Source organism: Zonotrichia albicollis, chromosome 6 (genome assembly GCF_047830755.1).
Source record: "Zonotrichia albicollis isolate bZonAlb1 chromosome 6, bZonAlb1.hap1, whole genome shotgun sequence".
Taxonomy (NCBI): Eukaryota; Metazoa; Chordata; class Aves; order Passeriformes; family Passerellidae; genus Zonotrichia; species Zonotrichia albicollis.
Window position 1 is genome coordinate 15,209,964 of NC_133824.1, and position 19,267 is coordinate 15,229,230.

The window sequence follows — 19,267 nt, forward strand, 5'->3', positions numbered from 1 at the left end:
TAACTGAGAAGGAGGACTGTTCTTCACTCTGGAGAAGGAAGCAAAGACTGTCCAACTCACTCATCTCTGATGATGAGACAAGACAGAGTCATGAAACTAGAAGGTGAACAGGAGCTGGTTTCTTCATGTCATAGGCTGAATTGTAAGTCCATGGTTTTCATGGTCTTTTGTTCCCTATAAATATATAATACATGAAAAGCAATCATTTACTCCAGGATTCAGTTGTTCCTGTGATTCAAGGACAAGAAAGCATATTGTTTACCCTCTGCAGTTAAAAATTGTAGTAAATGCTGTAAACTACTGATAGCAACTGGGCATGAGAAGTGTCCAGTCCATTGAAGCCTTATGCTTAGATGTGACTGAGTTGAGAATTTGCTGAGTTACTTGCAGTCAAGCTTTTTACTTAATGCCATTGTAAGTCATAATTCTGTATCAGACACCCAAAAAATGAAAAGTCCATGGCCCAGAAATGCACATATGGGAAATGACCCAGGAAAAAAGAAGCATCCGTGTACCATGAGAAACAACAATAAGAAGAGAGAATTTTCTGAACTGCCAGCCTAGCAGGATCATTGGTTCTGTGACCAGAGCAGAGGGGAGTACAAGTGAGCAAACCACAGGACTTCTGCAGGCTCTGCAAACTGTGCTTCCAGAATATAATTTCAAAGAGTCAGTAAGTCCTGGGAAGAAGGCAGGGAGTACTGGGCCGCATCCAGTAATGTACTCAGGACCCACTGACCTATTCCACACAGCTTTCAGAGTCTGACATTGGCACCGCATTTGCTTGGGTTTGTGATGACATAAAAGAATCTTTTCACAGCACCGATCAAGTTTTTGTATCTATAGGTGCCACAAATAATTGCTTGTGTTCATATAGGTGCATGTTGAGATAATTTCTGCAGTTTGTAATTCCTCTGAGGGAGAGAAGGGAAAAAACAGGACATCTGGACCAATTCTGCAAGAAAATTTATGTAATGAGTTGATTACAGGAAGATAAGCATGTGTTTCTTTCAAAGCCACCTGGAAATGAAACACATTGTTTACCACATGTATGCTGTTTATTATGTGATCTGTAGATAAAGCTAGCTGTCCAACAATTGCTGCTTTTTTAATTAAGAATAAAGAGAAAATAAATCTCCAGTTAAATGAGAAAGTGCAGTGGGATGAATGCTAGAAGCAGAAGAGGAAGCTGCCTGCACAAACTAAAAATTTTCAGTCCTCTTGAGAGAACTGTGCTAGAACAGTTCAGTGTTACAACTGGACTGCTGGCTAGTGCCCAAGACAGATTTACTGCGTGCTGTGTGCTGCCAGGCAGTAACTTATGGGCAAGGTAGTCCCTAAAGCTGTGCCTGCTGCTGGAATGATTCTGATCTTAGGTATTTTTCCTTTCTTTGAGAGCTTGTTGACATTTTTTCCTCACTGTTTCACAGCAGGTATTTCTATAGACTGTAGTAAGATGCACCTACACTCCTCTGTTTTGCTGTGTGCTCTGCTGAGCTAGTAGGTAGAGAGAAGCAAGAGGCTCGGTAGGGACTGCCAAGACAGCAGCAACATCACACTGCCATGGCTGGGGTGGAGCTGCCCTGAGCTTTATGTAGTGCAGACAGCAGCTCAGCTCTGTCTGGTTCTATTCAGATAAGTTATTCTCTGCATCACACCTGAAACAGGATAGATTTAACACAGAAAAGAGACTTGTCAGGGATAAGATTGTCTTCCACTTAATTAGGATGCAAAATTAATTGAGCAATAATTCAATGTGCTCTAAGCATACTTTAGTTCTGATGAAATTGTAAAACTTGCCTGAGTCTGAACACGTTACCTCAAAAAGTTTACAGAAGTACATGGCCTGCAGACATTAATGATCCAGAAAAATAGGGGCCTCAAAATACCCATATATAAAGGATTTTTTTTTTTAGTTAATAATCTTTATGGAAGAAGAGACTTAGAGAAAACCAGCGACAGTCATCCACAGTCTGCTGATGCCTCCATAAATCCTAACAACCAAAGCTGGTTGAAAACAGTCTATAGCACAATGCTACAGATGGTACAAGGAGGCACAAGATGTGTCTGACACAAGTTTAGCACAGTACAAAATAATTTTAATTATTTATAGTCAGCAAATAATAATCACAAATACCTTAATAAACCATTTTTCTATACAAGTGTCATGGTTTGAGCCTGGCACAGGGCCAGTGCCCCCCATGAAAATTCCTCACCCTGGTGTCTGCTGTGAGATGTGACCAGGAATAAGCAAAACAGGCTCCAACTTAAACATAAAGGACATTTTATTACTTAAACTACAGGAAAATAGGGAAAGACCATAAGGAAAAAGAAGAAAAGAATTGAAAACCTTACAAAACCACTTTCCTCCTCCCCACTCCCTGACTTTCTCAATCCAATACATTCTCTCAAAAACACCAACTGCCCAGCCCGGCACGACACTTTAGTATACTCAAACTGCAGTTCATGAAGAGGAAAGGAGTCCTTCTTGTTCCATAGGCTTCTCCTGGAAACACACTGAAACCTCGGATGCTTCCTTGTCACTTCGGCACCGCCCGGGAAAAAAAGTCCTTTTGCTGCTTGTGACATGTTCCTTCCATGCCCAGTGCTCTCACCACTGAGACATGGCCAGAGCTGCTTTTAGGGTTGTCTTTCAAGGATGCCTTGTCTCACTCCAAAAAGGCACAGTCTCTCCTTTTGGGACATCTGTCCCCCCCATATTTTTCCAACCCCCTGGGGCCGGGGGGTCCTCACGAATGAACCCTCCTGGTTTTGAGGCACTGCCTCCCCCTAAATGCAGTCTGTGTCACAGGAACAACTGAGTCCATGGCTACAAGAAAAAGTCCAGCCAAAAGGCCACTCCAAATCATCTCTCCCCATCCAATCATCTCCACATTCTTCGGGTCCTTGTCTCATCTCATCTCCTATCTCCCTTCTTATTCAGCTTCGAGGAGGATTAGCATTTTTGCAAGGCCCCAATCATGCAAGAAAGGGTTAAAAGTTTTCAGTCTCTGTCGGTCCCGGAGCGACTCCCACGCACGCTGCCCACACGCTGCCGCTCCGGCCGGGCAGTCTTCCTCCCCCCTTCTCCTCCTGGCTGGCTGCTCTCCTGGGGGGGGGGGGGGGGGGGGGGCTGCCCGATGTCTCTTGGGGCTCCTCCACCCTTCCATCCTTGAAAGCCCCTCAACCCCCACCTCTGTCCAGGCCCCGGGCCTACCGCATGGCCGCTCCTCCCCCGCCCAGCAGCAAGGCTGGACAGGGGAGGGTGATCTGACCTCCTCGAAGCCACGTCCCAAGAAGAGAGATCCAAGGGCAGTGCCCTGCTTTTAACCCCTGTGTATTCTCGGAGGTGTGTCCAAACCCCACTGGCTACACCGGGTGCCAGTCTCAAACCCAAAACCTTCATTGGTTTGACCACAGCTTCCCAGAATTCCCACTCCTTCCTGGTCAAACCACCACAACAAGGAATTGAACAATGACTAAGAATATGTTCATATGTCCTCTGGTAAAGTTGAGGTGAGATAAAAGTTGCCACTCTAAGTACCAGCATTGCTGATATGAGCTGTTTTCTTGCATCCTCATCTGGACAGAAGGTAAAGGACCACAGAAATGGTGGTTGAAGGGATCTCTGGAGGTGTCTAGTCCAACCTCCACTAGAAATTAATGCTGTTGTCTACATGACGCTTAGAAACCTTCTGTGATGGAGACTCTATCATTTCTTTCACTAGCTGGTGCCCAGTGCTGTCATACCTTATGAAGAAATTTCACCTGAGTTTCCAAGGATACAACCTCTATCCATTAGCTCTGCCTTTTTCTTACTATCTATTACTACCAGGAGTTTGCTTCCACTCTCTTTGTGACTCTCCTACAAATAATTGAAGTCTACAGTTAGACCAGCTCCCCTCAGTCTACTTTGAGCTGCATGGAAGGACCCCAGGAACCACAACATTTGCCCAGATATGTGCCCTAAACACCTTTCTTCATTTAGCCCTGTTCAGAACCTTGTCTGATTTCAGATGCTGCACCACTCTCTCTGCTAGGGCTGGTTTTTGTTACAATCAGGAAGCCAACAACAAATTGACTCCTGAATCCTAGTTCCTAAATCTGCTAGATGCACTAGATCCACTTTTTTACAGTGTTTCGTAAATTAAATATTTTTTCTTCCCATCTACATCATAACAAAATAAAAGTAGTAGTTTTGTGAGGTGCAGAATGAGTGAACCATAGTCCCCTATGGATTTTTGTTCCTAAAAAATGAAGTTCTCACTGAAGCTTTTCATCCAGATGAGTACTTATATGTGATATTTTCCTATGTGATGCCCCTAGTGTTTAATATATGCACAGGGCACCATTTCCCTGAATCAGGATATTTATAGGGTCCCTCTCCTCTAACTGGCTACCTACTACCTGCAGGAACTTCGTTTGCTATGAAATTTATCAAATCTAATTAAAATAGACCAACAGGTTTCAAAGTTACTGGAAAGGAATGGGAGGACACACCAAGTTTAGCACATGCACAACCCATAAGAACATATGCTTTCTTCCTTTAGGAAACCAGTCTCAAGGATACTTTCATGCTCTTTATGCAAGCTGATCTGGACTTGTGTAGCAGGTCCTGCTCTGAAGGATTCTGTTCTTGGTGTCCCAGAGAGGGGAGAAACAATCTGGAATATCAGAGTCATTTTAGTCCAGCAGGCACAATCCCCACCTGGTTCCTGCAATTATATCACCCCCCCCCCCTTAGAAGAAGCTGACAATGCACAGAGACTGAAGATAATCAGCTAAATGCTTATCTCTCCAAGGTGGTAAATACGTCTCTCGAGTACAGCAGGGAGTCAGACCTGATTTTTATTTGAAGCTAGGGCTTGTATTCAGATAGGCATCATGGAATGTACCACTTCCACTGGACCAGGGGTGAAGGAGAGAGGGGATAAAGTCTGGAAAAGCCTGTAGCAGCTTTCCCTCTTTTCAGAATAGAGGTGTTTATTCCTCTGGATGAGGAAGCGGAAGCTTCAACCTTGTGAAGACACTTCCCATCTTGTTTTTTACCAAGTCCATAGAGATTATTGTCTCTGACCTTTTCCTGTGGGGCTGTTGCATGTCCTCTTCCACAAAATCCTCATGTGTAGAGGACTCTCCCCTGAGCTTCTCTGTGTAGCCTGACCCTTTTTGTCCATGTAATCATGCATCTCAGCACTGGTTGTGCCCTCCTTCACCATCACTCAATGCTAATTTCCCTAATTCAAGAGCTCAGTGCTGCTGCCACCTGCCCACAGTACAGCTTTTCTCATCTGCTCCATGATCTCAAAGCTCTTCCAAAGCATAGATCAGGATCATTAGACCCTGGAGGTTCAGAAGCAAGGCCAGTTTATAACAAAATGTGGGGAAACTGAAATAGAGGTAACGTGAGGTGGCATTCACACTTATGTGTAGAAATGCTACTTAGGGACATGGTTTAGTGGTGGATTTGGCTGTCCACTACAGCCAAGATTTAGGTTTAGATGTTAGGTTTATGTTTGGACTTGATGATCTTAGAGGTATTTTCCAACTTAAATGATTTTAAGAATCTATGAAGCACAATGAAAGACTCTCCAAATATTCTTGTTGAACTATGTATAGAGAAGAAAAAGTGAGTCAGCCTAGAAGACATACAGTCTCTTTCTCCTCTGATGTTGAGAAGTCAGTATTTTACATTAACTTTTAGCTTCCTTGCAGGTGAATTTAAAAAACTCACTCTGTATTTACTGAGGAAGGCCAGAAGAATCAATAAAGGCCTTGGCTTTCTAGAGGTGATCATCTCACCAATCATTCCTCCTCTGTTCTGTGCTAAGGGCTTAGATAAGAAGATTTTGGTTTTGTTTTCTTTCTCCTTAATGGATTGGTTTCTTAATTAGGGTGGGGAAAGAATGACTGCAATTTTGCTGTGGCAAATTAAAACCAAAATGAGGTAGCAAAGAGCAGGATCTAGGGGGGGGGGGGGGGCAATCAGAGACAGCTATTGATTTGGAAATGATTGAGTAGCCAAAAAAGAGCACAGAGCCTGGAAAGGAGACTCATCTTTCAAAGCACTGTTCGTGCTGAAAACAATCAGTGCAGGCTAAGGTGTTGGTTGATGCTAAAGCTTTGGAGTTAGATTTGTTTCCAGACAGAATTTAAATTTTGGAAAGACTCACTGGTTCATAATGGGATAACTTCTTAGACAAATTCAGGTATTATAAGAGCTAGGAATCATGAAATGGAACTGAAAAGAAGTAAACCTGAGTGAAGCATCAAGACATTTTTAGCAGTAGTGGTAACAAAAAAAAGTTTGGAAATAGTTTCTTCCAAGGGCAGTGTCACTTCTCACCACGGCCTGGGCAGGGAGAGAAATGGAAAAAAACCAGACACTGAATATGAGACAAGCACTAAAATCTAACACACCCTCTCTACCAGGTGTTGAGTAGCATGCTCCATCTTTTCTAGAACATAGAGAATTGATTTGGCTTCATGTTATCTGGTCCCAGTGGCTGAGACCAAGCTGAGATACAGCTTTCTGCCACTCCAGTCAGCACATTTTCATTTTCACTGGCCTTTTCCCCCTTTTCAGACAACATTCCTCTAAGATTAGAGTCAGATGTTAGCCTGACCTTTCCTTAAATATAACCAGCACCTGGAAAGGCTGTCAAAGAACTGCACCAATCTTGTGATGACTGGTTTGAGTTTGTCAGCTTGTTCTCATTGCTATGACGAAACATGACTTGGGAGAATTGCTGATTGTCAGGTGTCTGTGACAGGTCAGGAAGATTTTAGCCACACTACTGCAAATAATCTGCAGCCATTCTAAACCCTGCTGAATGCTACACACAAATAAGCCTCCTTTCAGTCCACGTAGCTGAAAACACACCTCAGGCCCCTTTAAAGCAAGGCTTTTGGTCCACCTTGTAGGAAAACTTCTGTTCTTCACAATGACATTGCTCCATCAAATCCTCATCACAAGGCTGGTGAAAAATTGTCATCCCTTTTGCTTTTGGCATAGCATGGACCTTAGCATATCTTCTAGGATATGCTCACCGGTTCTGTAGTGCCCAGACCTGACCTGTCAAATGTGAGTGTAGGGATATGGTTGCCTCCAAGCCCTTCCTGGCCCAGCAGTGTAATTATGCTCCAGGACAGATCTGTGTTTGCCTTGTTGTTTTGATGGTTCAGCATTTACCAGAGCTGAAAGTGGAACAAGTCTGCAGATAGGTCCTGGCTTGCACAGGAGTCTTAAGCACCCAAGCAAGTCTTGTACAGTTTTATTACTACCACGGTCAAATTCTCTAGCACTTCTTCCCTTGTCCTAGATAAAAATGATAATGAAGAAATTAAAGGAAAGAAGGATGCCAGCATAAAGAAGTGAAGATATGGAATGTTCTTTCTGTCCCTGTGGCCCCCTCAACTCTGCCTGCAGCTGCAAGCATCACTGCACACCATTCTGGAAAAGCAGAGGGGCTCAGTGCTGAAGCCTGCAATCTTTGGCTCCACAGATGTTTAATGCTTCCTTTCTCTGAATTTCACACTAGAAATGCTTTTTTTTTCCTGTGCATGAAACCTACTGAGAAACCAGGGGTCCCATCTGGACAGTGACTGTGCAAGTACTTTGGGTTTTGATTCCATGAATATTATTTTCTGCAGCAGAAAAATGCAAGAGAAAGAAGCATTAGTCACACACATGCTTAATTGAGATCTAATAGCCAAGGTCAGTGCTTGGCCCAGAATAGATAGCAGAAGCCTCCTGTGATATATTTTTGTGATGAGAGGTTCATAGCACACAGACTGATCTATTATTGGGTTTCACTATGAAAAATTTAGCTATCTCCTGGAATATGCTCAAATCTATTTTGCATCATTTCCTTGCTTTTTCATTTAAAAATATCTTTCCAATGAGACCTGATGACCATGCAAATTATCAAGTCTGTTTTGTGTGGAAAGATTGCTGAACCTTCACTGAAGTGCAGCTATTTGTTCTTTTGCCAACCCTCTGCAAGATGACAACACCTGTTTGTCAGAGTCTAGAATGTTTTTCTGTGATTTAAACAAAAACCTTTACAGGGAAAAGATGAGTACTCAAGGGGGGATGCTGCAATGGGCACATCAGTGAGGAGAAACTCTGGACCTTTGCCTTGAGCTGTGTTTTGCGTCTTTGCAATACACCAGTGTAGCAGAAGTGTCACCACTTACTTGCTGGTCTGCAGCACTTCCCTGGTTTCCTGTGGTACTTCAGCTGACAGCACCAGCATTCCAGACGTTTCACATGGAGCTGTGCAGGATGCATCAGTGTTGCTCCCCAAACCAAGCATCTCCAAACATTTTTAGTTCACAAAGCCTTTCCTCCTTCAAGTTTTCCTCAGGGACCACAAAGTAACCATCTCCCCAAACCTCTGAGAAGATAGGAGAAATGTGATTTATAATAGCCTCACAGATCACTTGGAACTAGAGAACTGATGAAAGAAATAAGGCTTCTGAAGATGAAAGGAGTAAGATCTCTGAAGATAAAATATAGAAGTCTTTGAGGAACACACCTTAGCATCTGTGGTACCTGAAAGATGCAGCTGTACTTTCTTTGCCAGGAAGACAGCATAGGACATGATTTGGTCCAAGTAAGAACAGAGAACATGTTCCATGTGGGCACTAAAAGCAAGTGTGAATATGCTAGGTGCAAAAAGGCCTTATGTTCTGGTGCACGTGTGTCTTTTGTCTGTCCTTGAACTCTTGCAGTTCCTGTTGCTGGTGAGCTCCAAGTTTCTGGTGGCACCAGGACTGGAGCTGTTCACTGAGATGCTCCCTGGAGCACCTCTTGCAGCACAGGTGTGATGTCCTCACCACACAGCTCTCTGCTCACATGCAGTTTGTGCCTAAGGCCTGGCAGCTGGCTCACACCTCGCTGCTCCTGAGGACACTAAGTGGACACACAGGGCAAGAACCACACTGTGTCACAGTAATTGGAACCACAGCCCTTCTGTCTATGCACTGCAGTAGGCAGTGACCAGTGCAGGAGGTACCCAGACCTCTTCTACTACCTCTTCTACTGAAATGTGCAGAAACCACTCCATATCCTGGTGTTTACCATTCTCCCAGTCTGGAGACAGGGCAGCATGGTCCTCACTCTCTCCGAAAAGAGGGAGAGAGAGTTTGGGGGCTTTAGAGCCACGCACAAATATTATTGCCTGGAAGCCTGGCTTCTGTCAGGGAGAGGAGCGCAGTCACCATGGCAATTCTTCGCCTCATTCACCTGCCAAGTGACCCCGTGTGGTTACTTGTAGCCATTCCCACAGCTACACAGCACATCCCAGCTGGGCAGCACCGCTGCCCATAGATAATACACAATGTGGATGTGCTCAGCAATTCTCACTGCTTCAGCTCTCTCCCCCTCATGTCACCTATGCCTCTCGATAACCACCCCGTCCCTGCTCCCACAGCTATAGGTCCCCCTACTGCACAGACATAAGATGTGCAGGAGTCTCTGGGAGCACAAGATCAGCACATGCTCAGCCAGGCACCAAAAGATGCACCAAAAAATGCACCCACCCCGTCTCCCCCAGCCTTGCCACCACACAGCTCTTGTACAATTAATTCTTAGATGCATTTTGTTTTCATGCTGTGGCATGAACAAGGAATAAATAATTCATCTCTGTCCCATTCATTTTCCTCTGTTTCTGTCTCAGGAAAAAAAAAAAAAAGTCTCAGAGAAGCAGATCTGTAAGGAGAAGCCTGAATGCCTCTCTGCAGAGCCAGCTTATGGGAAGCTGGTGATCCGGTCATTTGGTATTCCTGACTGGACCCTGCTGCTCCCATTTCTTGGCAAGTAACTACAGGACATCAATCTTAGTATTATTTCTCGTCAAAGCACCCTGTGGGTCCCTGCAGGATCTCCAGGAGGCAAGCAGAAACTCCTCAGCCATACACACATGGCAGCTCCAGCTAACAGGGTCTGTGGGAGTCAGCAGGCACAGACTTGGGTGAAGCCTCCCTCCAGTTCCCATATTACATGGTGCAGGTGTCCTTTTCTGCCTTGTGCAGTGGTGAGTTTTAACCAGCATAGCAAAGGCAGGCAGTCAGGGGTGGCCCATGACTGAGGGCAGCAGTCACCTGAGTCTGTCAGGGCTGCTAACAAACCAAGACCCATTTGTTACTGCTACACGGCTTGTGTGCTCTATTCATGTGCCCAACAAAACGCTATGAGAAGTCCTTCAGGCAAAACTTTTCCCTGAGAGAGCTAGCAGGGCTGCCTGCCATATCCTTTTGAACCTTTATTCTTCTTTGTAAATCTTTCAAGCTTGCTGACTTCAGCTCTCTGAGGTCCCCTACCCTTCCTAAAAGCACCTCAATGCCACCACCCTCAAGCCTGAATGCCCTGAGTATGATCCAGCTAACACAACCAGACATGTGTGTATGTGTGAGGAGAAATATAAAACGAGATTTCCTCACCTGACTGCCCATCATCTCTGGACAAGACATCTCCAGTTCTCTCAGGACTGCTCAGGGTTGCACATCTCATCCTCCCCTACCTGCAGGAAGTGACAATTCACTTTCCCACCCTTGCTCCCCTCTCACCCCATCATCGCTGCCTGCGCACTTGGCTGTGGCTGAGCTCACATGCCTCCGAAGGCACTGGCCCTGTTTTCAGCCCTGCAGAGGAGGTGTGACCCGGGCAGATCCGTGGTGCTTGCAGAGCCCACAGCCAACACAGCTGGGGCTGCTCCAGCCCAGAGAAAGCACCTAATGCCTGAGCACACACTTCCCTCTTATGGCCGTGCCCGGCACAGCAACCACGCAGCCAGCGCCTTCACTGGAGATGTGACTTTCCTATGAATATTTATGAATTTCCTATGAATTTATAGCTATGAAACATTCCCCATGGTTTCCTCTCACACTTGTTGGACACAGACATGTCTCCCCTGCAGTCGAGGTTCAAGCACAGAGGGAGCTTTGTAGCCCTGGCTGCTGCTGCTGAGCAACACACTGTGAGCAGTGAGTGCTCAGTCCTGCCTGCAGCATCACACTGTCTCTGATCGAAGGCCAAGTATCAGTCCCTGGTCCTGGGGAAGGTTTTCCCTCTTGGTAGTGCACAGCCTCTAACATTTTTCATCTCCTCAGGTTAAGTATGGCTTTTACTTCCTTTGACTTTGAAGGGAAAGTTTTTAACTACCCAGTTATGAGTAGTTAAGGACTCCGTTAAATTTCTCCCTTGTCCCATTTCACTGTAGGGCAAAGTCTCTATCTGTGTCCTATCTGTAATAATGTGCTTGCCAAAAGGAGAGACAGCAGCCTTCTGTTTTCCTGCATTGACCTTTTCCTCTGAACCGAACTACAGCTTCTTTTTGTGCTCCCATCACCCCTAATATTAGCTTTTGTAATTCAAAAGCAGTTTGCTGCACAGATGCAGTAGTTCCCCCTTATGTCTAATCTATGGCCACCTTCCTCCAGCTACCAAGTCAGTTCAGTTCACAAGCTTGAAGAAAATTTTCCATGGGATAATTTTCTGTTGGATGAGTTGAACTGACTCTCTCTGCAAGTAGAAAGTTGAGCACTAAAAAAAAAAAAAAAAGGCTCATCCATCTTCTTCCTTCCTTCATTTATTTTTTCCTAGAGAGGTAGGAAATAAAATCGTGCAAAACTGTGCTTGTTACTAGGTGGCAAAGTGCTCGTTCCTTCCTCCCCAAGCTAAGGTTTGCACTAGGAAAGGTGGCAAATTGCTCCTTTCTTCCTCCCCAAGCTAAGGTTTTCTCACTGCTCAAGTACTAGAGCCTTGTCCTCACTGTCTCCCTTCTCTACAGTATGCTGTCTTCTCATGTGCCACCTTTGTAATAGCATCAGTACAAGATGAAATGAAATGAAAACTATCAACAAGGACATTTTCAAGGGAACACCACTTTTAGTTCTGTTGTTCTCCCAGGAAGAGGTGAATAAGGAAGAACCTGTCCAGTCTCCTGCAGTACTAACAGCACTGTCAGAAGCAGCAGCAGTCATGTTGCCCTTGAAGTCAGTCACAGCAGTTTGATCATGCTCTGCTGGGCTCTGGGCTCTTTACCAGAGTTTCTCAGAGCACTCCGCAGCCACTGATAAAGTGAGACTACATCTGCTCTGAACCTGTTTGCCAGGGTTCTGATGGAAAGAGGGTAACTTCCATAGACCCAAGAAAGTACTTAAGCACCTAAAGAGTAGTTAGAAATTAAAATACTATGGGCCTTGAGGTCTGAGGATGTAGTTATATTGGTATTCAGTGTTTTTGCTGATATAGCTGATGGTGCTCAGTAAAGTTCTGCTCAAAAAAGAGCCTCATTCTGCTGACATAAGCTGCCTGCACACAAGGAGGGCTTCACTGCTACAACTCTGCTGCTACAGCGATATCACAGGCATTTACATGTAAATTAGGGCTTTGTTTGTACCCCACAGATGCAGCCTTTCACTTATCCTGGATGGGGAGGGGGGGCAGGGACAGTAATGGCCTCACTACTCTCATTTCATGGACTAAGAAAGCAAGGCACAAACAAAATGAACTCACTAGTTCAATATCACCCAACATGGGTATCAAAAAAGGCAGAGATCCTGATCATAGTTTACAACCGTGGGACTGCTTTACTGCAGAGAGGGGAGACGAGTGAGTCATCACTTGGCTACAGAAGCCTCACCATTGGTGAGGTCAAATTCCCGATGTGTTTGTGTTTGAGTTTGAGAGCAAGGCATTAAGGATGAATGCACCAGGGAGCCCTGATCCCTGGGCATGGAGGCCTGTTTAGATGCACCATCAGAAACTAACCTAAGACCTAAAGTTTCTAGTACACTGCTCCTCCATTCACCAACCTGAGTGGAAACAGGCATGAGTAACAAACAATGTCCATGGAGGATGGACATGAAAACTGAAGCAGCACAGGTGATTAATTACACATCAGAGGAACCAAATATGAGATCAGAAGCTACAGAGGTTACCTTGCTTCCAGCTGGTGCCCCAAGTAAACATGCACTGATTGCTTCTCCGTTCTGCCAGCACTCCTGTACCTTGACATCAGACCCTGCCAGGCCATATTTCCATTTACAAAAGGCAACATAAGCCAAGAATGATGAAATAACGGATCACATTTCAGCCATTCATTCCCAAACATGCCTGTCCATTCCCAAATGCTGCTGTACTAAACTATGTATCTGACATTGATACAAGGTGAATTGCATGGTAGGACCAAACTAATTATTTTTTTTTCTGGCAAGGCTAACTTGTATCAGCTTCTCTCTGTGGCAAGTAGAAGGTTCCTGGAGCCACAGCTTTTGTTGAACCAATAGTGCAAGTAAGCAACCTAAAAAGATACAAAACCATAGAGTTACGGCGTGATGGCACAAAGATCAAAAATTCAGGCTCCAGAAAAAGCTGGTGGTGTAATAAGTCAGTGTCATGTGTAAAGGGGAGATTTCCTCAACCCTTAGTGTAGAGAGATTTACTTGACCCTCAGTGTTTATTTGTCTGTCAACAGCCCAGGGAGCCAAGATCCTTGTGCCTGAGCAATCTGCCAGAGCCCTGTTATGGGGACCCCCCATTGAGCAGTCCTGCTGGATCATAGGGTGGTTCCACTGACTTAGTCAGGGACACCCACCAACAGCATAAGGGAGACCACCCAGTGGGTTGTTCTCTTCACTTTTGAGTACAATATCTGCTGCTGGCAACTTTCAGTGCCCACAAAGGACTCCCACAGTTTATGGAATAATGCTTTATTAATATAAAACTGTGACAGGCAAAAGTTTGATGAGTGCTGGTGATAGTATCTGACTACAAAAACATATTCAATGCAATGCACAGACAAGCTCTAATCCCCAGTAAAATTCAGCATGCATAGAGTTCGATTCTTGCCCAACAGGTATCTCCACAGGGGAGAAGACAGGTTCAGCCTATCAACTGATAGTTATGATGGAGTCTTCCTCAACTTTTCCCTCATTCTCAACTTACTTCTATACTACTTCTCTACATTTAGGTGGAGCTTGGGTGACTGCTTTGTTACTGTGATCTTTGTTACTGATTGGTGTAAAATTCTCTCACTTTGTTTTTCAACATACAGTCAAAAATACAGAGCACATGCCCAATGAGAGGTGGTTGCATTTTGGGATGGAGGTGTGTATTTATGTCACAGTTAGGCTAAAATGAACCAAGTTCATCCAAGGAGCAGGATTTCACCACAGGTGCTGGCTCAGCAGCAGGACTCCTGTCTCCCTTGGCTGACAGGTTTTATGCAGCTTCTCAGCTGCAAAGTGCAATCGAGTTCCCCTCCCTGCAAGGATTTCAACAGAGCCCAGATGAGGAGTCTCCACTCCACCCTCTGCTTCATCCCCCTTAGCAGGTGCTGTGGTTGCTGACTGTGGGTGTGGGGAATCATCGTGGAATAGGTTTTGAGCACACCAACCACATTCCACCCAGGGAGCAGCAACTGTGGTTTACTCTATAAAATTTCTGTACTGTTATAACCTCTATTAGGCTGTGAATATAACCTCTCCATTTCCGCTGATATTACCTCCAGCCATCTTTGCACAGCTTGGTGAAATGCAGTGAAAGTGGATGGATGTTACTGGTCTTAAGCTGGCTACAAGATACAGCCTGGTTCCACTGCAGAGAAACAGCCATCTCCATTCCAAAACACTGCACAAGTCACTGCCCAAAGGAGGATCAAATATCCAGAAAATTGAACCCACAAGGGTGGGATGGGAACAGATATGACAGTTTCTAAGTAAGTGCTGTTTTGTACAGAAGTCTTGGGGACAGGGAACATAAGTAAAAGCAGGTAAAGCATAGGAGGGTCCAAACAAAGCTAGGACAATCTTGGTAGTGAGCCCTGAGTACAGCCTAGAGAAAACCAGCTCTTTGGAATGGTCTGAAGGAAGGTCTGGTGGTGCATACTCCCTTCTTCCCTGCCTCTGGATGCACTTCAGTGCAAGAAATGCTTGTCAGGCCTCAGCCTTGAGGAACAGCACCTGGGCTCAGCTCCTCTTGAGCTTATCAGAAACTGTCTGCTCCTAGGAACTATCTAATCAGCTCCTGCTTTTCAACAAACAGCTTTGGAAACTTACTTTTCTTGTCTGAATAACAGCCCAGGTGAATTTTTTCTTTGAAAGCTTGATAGCAGAAGCAACTGGAATTGCAGCCAGGATGGAAAATTACAATGCCTAAATCCAACTCTCCTCTGACCCTACAAAGTGCAGTCCTAAGTGAGACCCTTGGAGCTCTCCAGGGCTGCAGTGGGCTGTGAGCAGCAATCTTGCTTTGAGTAGGATCTCTCTCAGAGCTCACAAACATTCAAGTCTGCTGCCCAATTGCTCCTTCCAGAACGTGCCCTTCTGCTGTCTCCAAAGTTCAGAACTCACTGCTCTGATCCAATGCCTGGTGTTCAGGGCTTCCTGGTGCATTCATTCCTAACGCCTCCATGCCAAACTCAAACATGAACATGCCAGGAATTTGACCTCAAATAATGATGAAGCTTCTACGAGCCAAGTGATGACTCATTTGTACCCCACCTCTACAGCAAAGAACAGCCCCACGGTTGTAAACTATGATCAGGATCTCTGCCTTTTTTGACACTCATTTTGGGCGATATTGATGTTGTTCAGTTGGCAGAGTAAGGCAGTTTGCTCTGCCTGCTCACTGGAATAGTATCCTTGAGACTTAAAATGTAATTTAAAACTGGAATTTGCTCTTCAGATTTCTTTTGGTTTCCCTATTTTGCAACTTCCTAGTCCAGAGGCACAAGCTGCAGCCACCTGTGTACACAGGTGTCTTGTGCAGTGCACAGAGCCATATCAGAGTTGCCTGCAGGTGTGATTCCAGGAGCTCTGTGGGGTTTGTTTGGTCCTGCCTGTGGCAGTAGCTGTGTCCTGGGATGGCAGCCTTGTCTCCATGGATATCCTGGACTCTTCTGTCACTGCAGCCCCAGTGTGAGCATGTCCCCTGCACTGTGCTGGAAGGGACAGATGCCCCTAAAACACCAAGCTGTGCTGGCCCCATGCTCAGGGCAGGGTGAGATCCCTCTGTGCAGGGGAGCACTGCAGCTGCTGTGTAGGACTGTACAGTCCTGCATGAACTGACCAGTAGGTCCTTTAATGCTATTTACATTTCCAAACCAAAACAGAAACCATCACATCCTAAGGGTTCATGTTAGCTAGGTTCAAGGACAGATGAAGCAACCAGTCTGTAGGTACCTACATGTGACAAGGGTTTGTGCTTTAACAGATAGCACAGCAGTGAGATTCTGTGCCTGGCAGGTGAAGAAGTTTATCTTCTCTAGAAGTAAGGCATCAGCAGGTGAAACTCGTCCCTGTGCAGGTGGGCAGGCAGGGAGTGGGGGTGCTGCCCTACACATGCCCTGTGAGTGCAGACTGATGGACCATCTGCACCCCATGGCAAAACTGGTCAGTACAATTCAATCTGTTCTGCTCAAAGGGAGAGGAGGCAGGAGGAGAATGCTTATAGCCAACTATGGCAACAGGGGAAAAATACTGCAGGAAGTCTACAGTATGGGGTCTCCTAATACACTTCTCTTTCTTACTTATTTTTAAGTTGTATTTATTAGTTTCCTCATAGATTACTTCAACTCTGTGAAAGCCTTCCCCTGCTCATCCAGAAATAAATCACCTGTGCCTCTTCCCCACCAGTGCCCTCACTGCACTACACCAAAGCCAATCCACTTGCACAAGTATCCAGTGCTAAGCAGGGGTGTTTGCTGCTTTCATCCCAAGGTCCTTCCCAGTAACACCAGTCTCCCCGTGGTCCCAGCCTGCAAGACAAGAGATGGAACACAGCCCAGCCCATCTGAGCTGGTGGCTCTCTCCAACTACATGTCAAAACCAGGTGAAGAAAGCTTACTGCTGAGGCAAGGGCATACCTGCTTCAGGGGTAGACCTGTTGTTATCATGTTTCTAGAGTCCCATACTTTCTGGGTGGTTTTCTCACAAGCAGCTCTTCACAGCAGCATTGTTCCTGCTTCTTCATCAGGGCTCCTCCAAGGCTCTCCCTAACAGGCCAGCCCACCCCCCTTTTATCCCAGTTATCTTCATTAGCTACAGCTGCTGCCCAATTAAGGACATCACAGCTGCAGCCCATTTAGAACAACTAGGATCGGGGCAAGGCCACTTATACAATACATATATTTTACCAAGACTTACAGGCCACTTACACAATACATATATTTTACTATGGCTCAAAGGCCACCTATACAATACATACTAAGATTCAATGGCCACCTATATAGTCCAGATATGGGATACAGAGACAGAAGAAAAGGAACAAGGTCAAACTCCCACCCTGCACTCATTACCGCTGAGGCTGTGTTTGCACCCTCATTATAAAAAGCCCTCTTGTCCAAAGGGGACATGGTGACATGAAGCAGACTGGACAGGCACTGCTGCCTACAAATAGGCTGAAACCAGGCTGTGAAGCTTTCCTGTCTTCCTGAGGGAAGAAAAATTACTGTCTTTCACAGAAGCTAATTCACTTGTTAGGCACTGCATGTTCATACCAAATTTGCAATAAGATCCATGACAAAGTTTCCAAGATGTGACTATGATACATAAAAATAACTATCAATAGTTCCACATCAGAGAGAAAAGGATGAGACTATTCTCTCGAATTCATATGCTAGAACCTGATAACTCTTCATTTTGTTTCTCCCCTGCTGCTAAGTGAATAGAAAAACCACAGCCCTTCCCTCTAAATTACACTGGAGAAATCAAAGGTCACACTCTTCCATCTTTTCAGTAGGATTCAACATGTCAGGCTGTTTACTTTCTGCCAATTAACACTCCTGCAGCTCGGGAACCGCCCCCTACTCCCTCACCAGGATGCACGCAGGTATTTGTTTAATTAATAATGCACAAATACAGACACTCTGTGGTTTCCTTCTGGCCTCCTCTGCCTGATGCTTGGTCACTCAAACTGCAGTGGAGCTGGTAACACGCACTCCCTAACTAAGTATATTTATTTAGTTTAGCATTTAGTTTACCTGGTCTTTGAACGAAGTACCCTGTCAGAAAACACGTTTGTATATAAACCTAGTACGGTCTATAAACCGAGCTGTGGGCAGAGCGAACAGCTCCAGCTGCCGGGGGCGATACAGCTCGGCAGGGCGGGCAGGCTCTCGCCATTCTTCAGCCCGTGTGTAAATCCTGCCGGAACGAAGCTCTGCCCGCGGCTGCTCCGCAGGGTGCCCCGCAAGGGCCCTCGGTGTCCAGCCAAGGCACATCTCTCCCGAGCCGCGGCAAAGGCGTTACAGTAACTACGTCTGATCCCCAAACGCTCTCCGGAGCTCTCACCCGGGGCTGTCCGTCGGGTGGTTCCATGAGGACGCAGCCCAAGGCATCCTGGGAAGCCCTGCAGGTGTCGGAGGAACCGCTTCGCTCATCAGCTCCCTCAGCACGAACCAGCGAGGGGCTGCCCGCGGCCTCACCCACCCCGGCCTCTCCCCGCTCCAGCCACCAGCGTGCCCGAGCCAGGGCTGCCGGTTATCCCGGTGGGGATGGTGACGGTGACGGCAGAACCAACCCGCACCGCGCCGGCCCTGGCCCACGGGACCGCGCTCATGGGCGCTCTGAAGCGGAACGAGGAGGACAGGTCCCAGTGGCCCCACCAGCGCCATGTGCCTCGCGCCCCTTCCCTGTCCGCACCCGCGCGCGCCCATTGGCTGCCGCCTCAGCCCCGCCCCACTCCTCCCTCCGCCATTGGACGGACCCTTCTTCTCTCTCGCGTCCCTCCTTGGGGCTCGCGCTGTGATTGGCTAGCTATTCCCCTCCCCTTGGAGCCCCGTCCTATCCCTGCCAAGTGATTGGGCAATGCTCACCCTCTGTCTCCACCTCCCCACGGGCGTTCCGCTTCGCCATTGGGGAGCCCCTCCCTTCTCCGTGCTCCCCTCCCACCAGGGTGCCACTCCGGCTCCCATTGGGCCCCGGCCGTCCGCCTCGCACGCGCGTCGGCGCGGCCAGGCGGGGCCCGTCCCCTCGCGTGACGCCCGCGCCGCCGATTGGGGCAGCGCGGGCCGCGCTTCCGGTGCGGCGCGGCCCGGCCGGGCGGGGGCGGCGGAGCGGGCGCGGCGGGGCCGGCGCGATGGAGCGGCCCGAGCGGCCCCGCGCCAACGGCTGCGGCGCCCACGGCGCGCTCCGCAACGGCTTCGTGCGCGGCCCGCCCGGCACCCAGGTGAGCGCGGGGCACGGGCGGCGCTGGGGCGGGCGGGGGGCGCGGCGGCGGGGCTCCGGGAGGCACCACGGTGTGGCTGTGAGGGGTGTC

The 19,267-nt window shown here is 47.0% G+C and overlaps 1 protein-coding gene across 2 annotated transcripts in view; it reads left to right on the forward strand.

The window, feature by feature from the left end:
- The first annotated feature begins 19,002 nt into the window (after window positions 1-19,002).
- The window catches only part of SPTLC2 (serine palmitoyltransferase long chain base subunit 2), a 76,334-nt gene continuing 76,069 nt past the window's right edge, over window positions 19,003-19,267 (forward strand). For both annotated transcript variants that reach the window (XR_012580723.1, XM_005479757.4), the window contains exon 1: window positions 19,003-19,177. Coding sequence is in view for 1 of the 2 variants with exons in the window: in XM_005479757.4 (XP_005479814.2) it covers window positions 19,088-19,177 (90 nt within the window). In the remaining variant the exon portion in view is untranslated. The remainder of the gene's footprint in view (window positions 19,178-19,267) is intronic.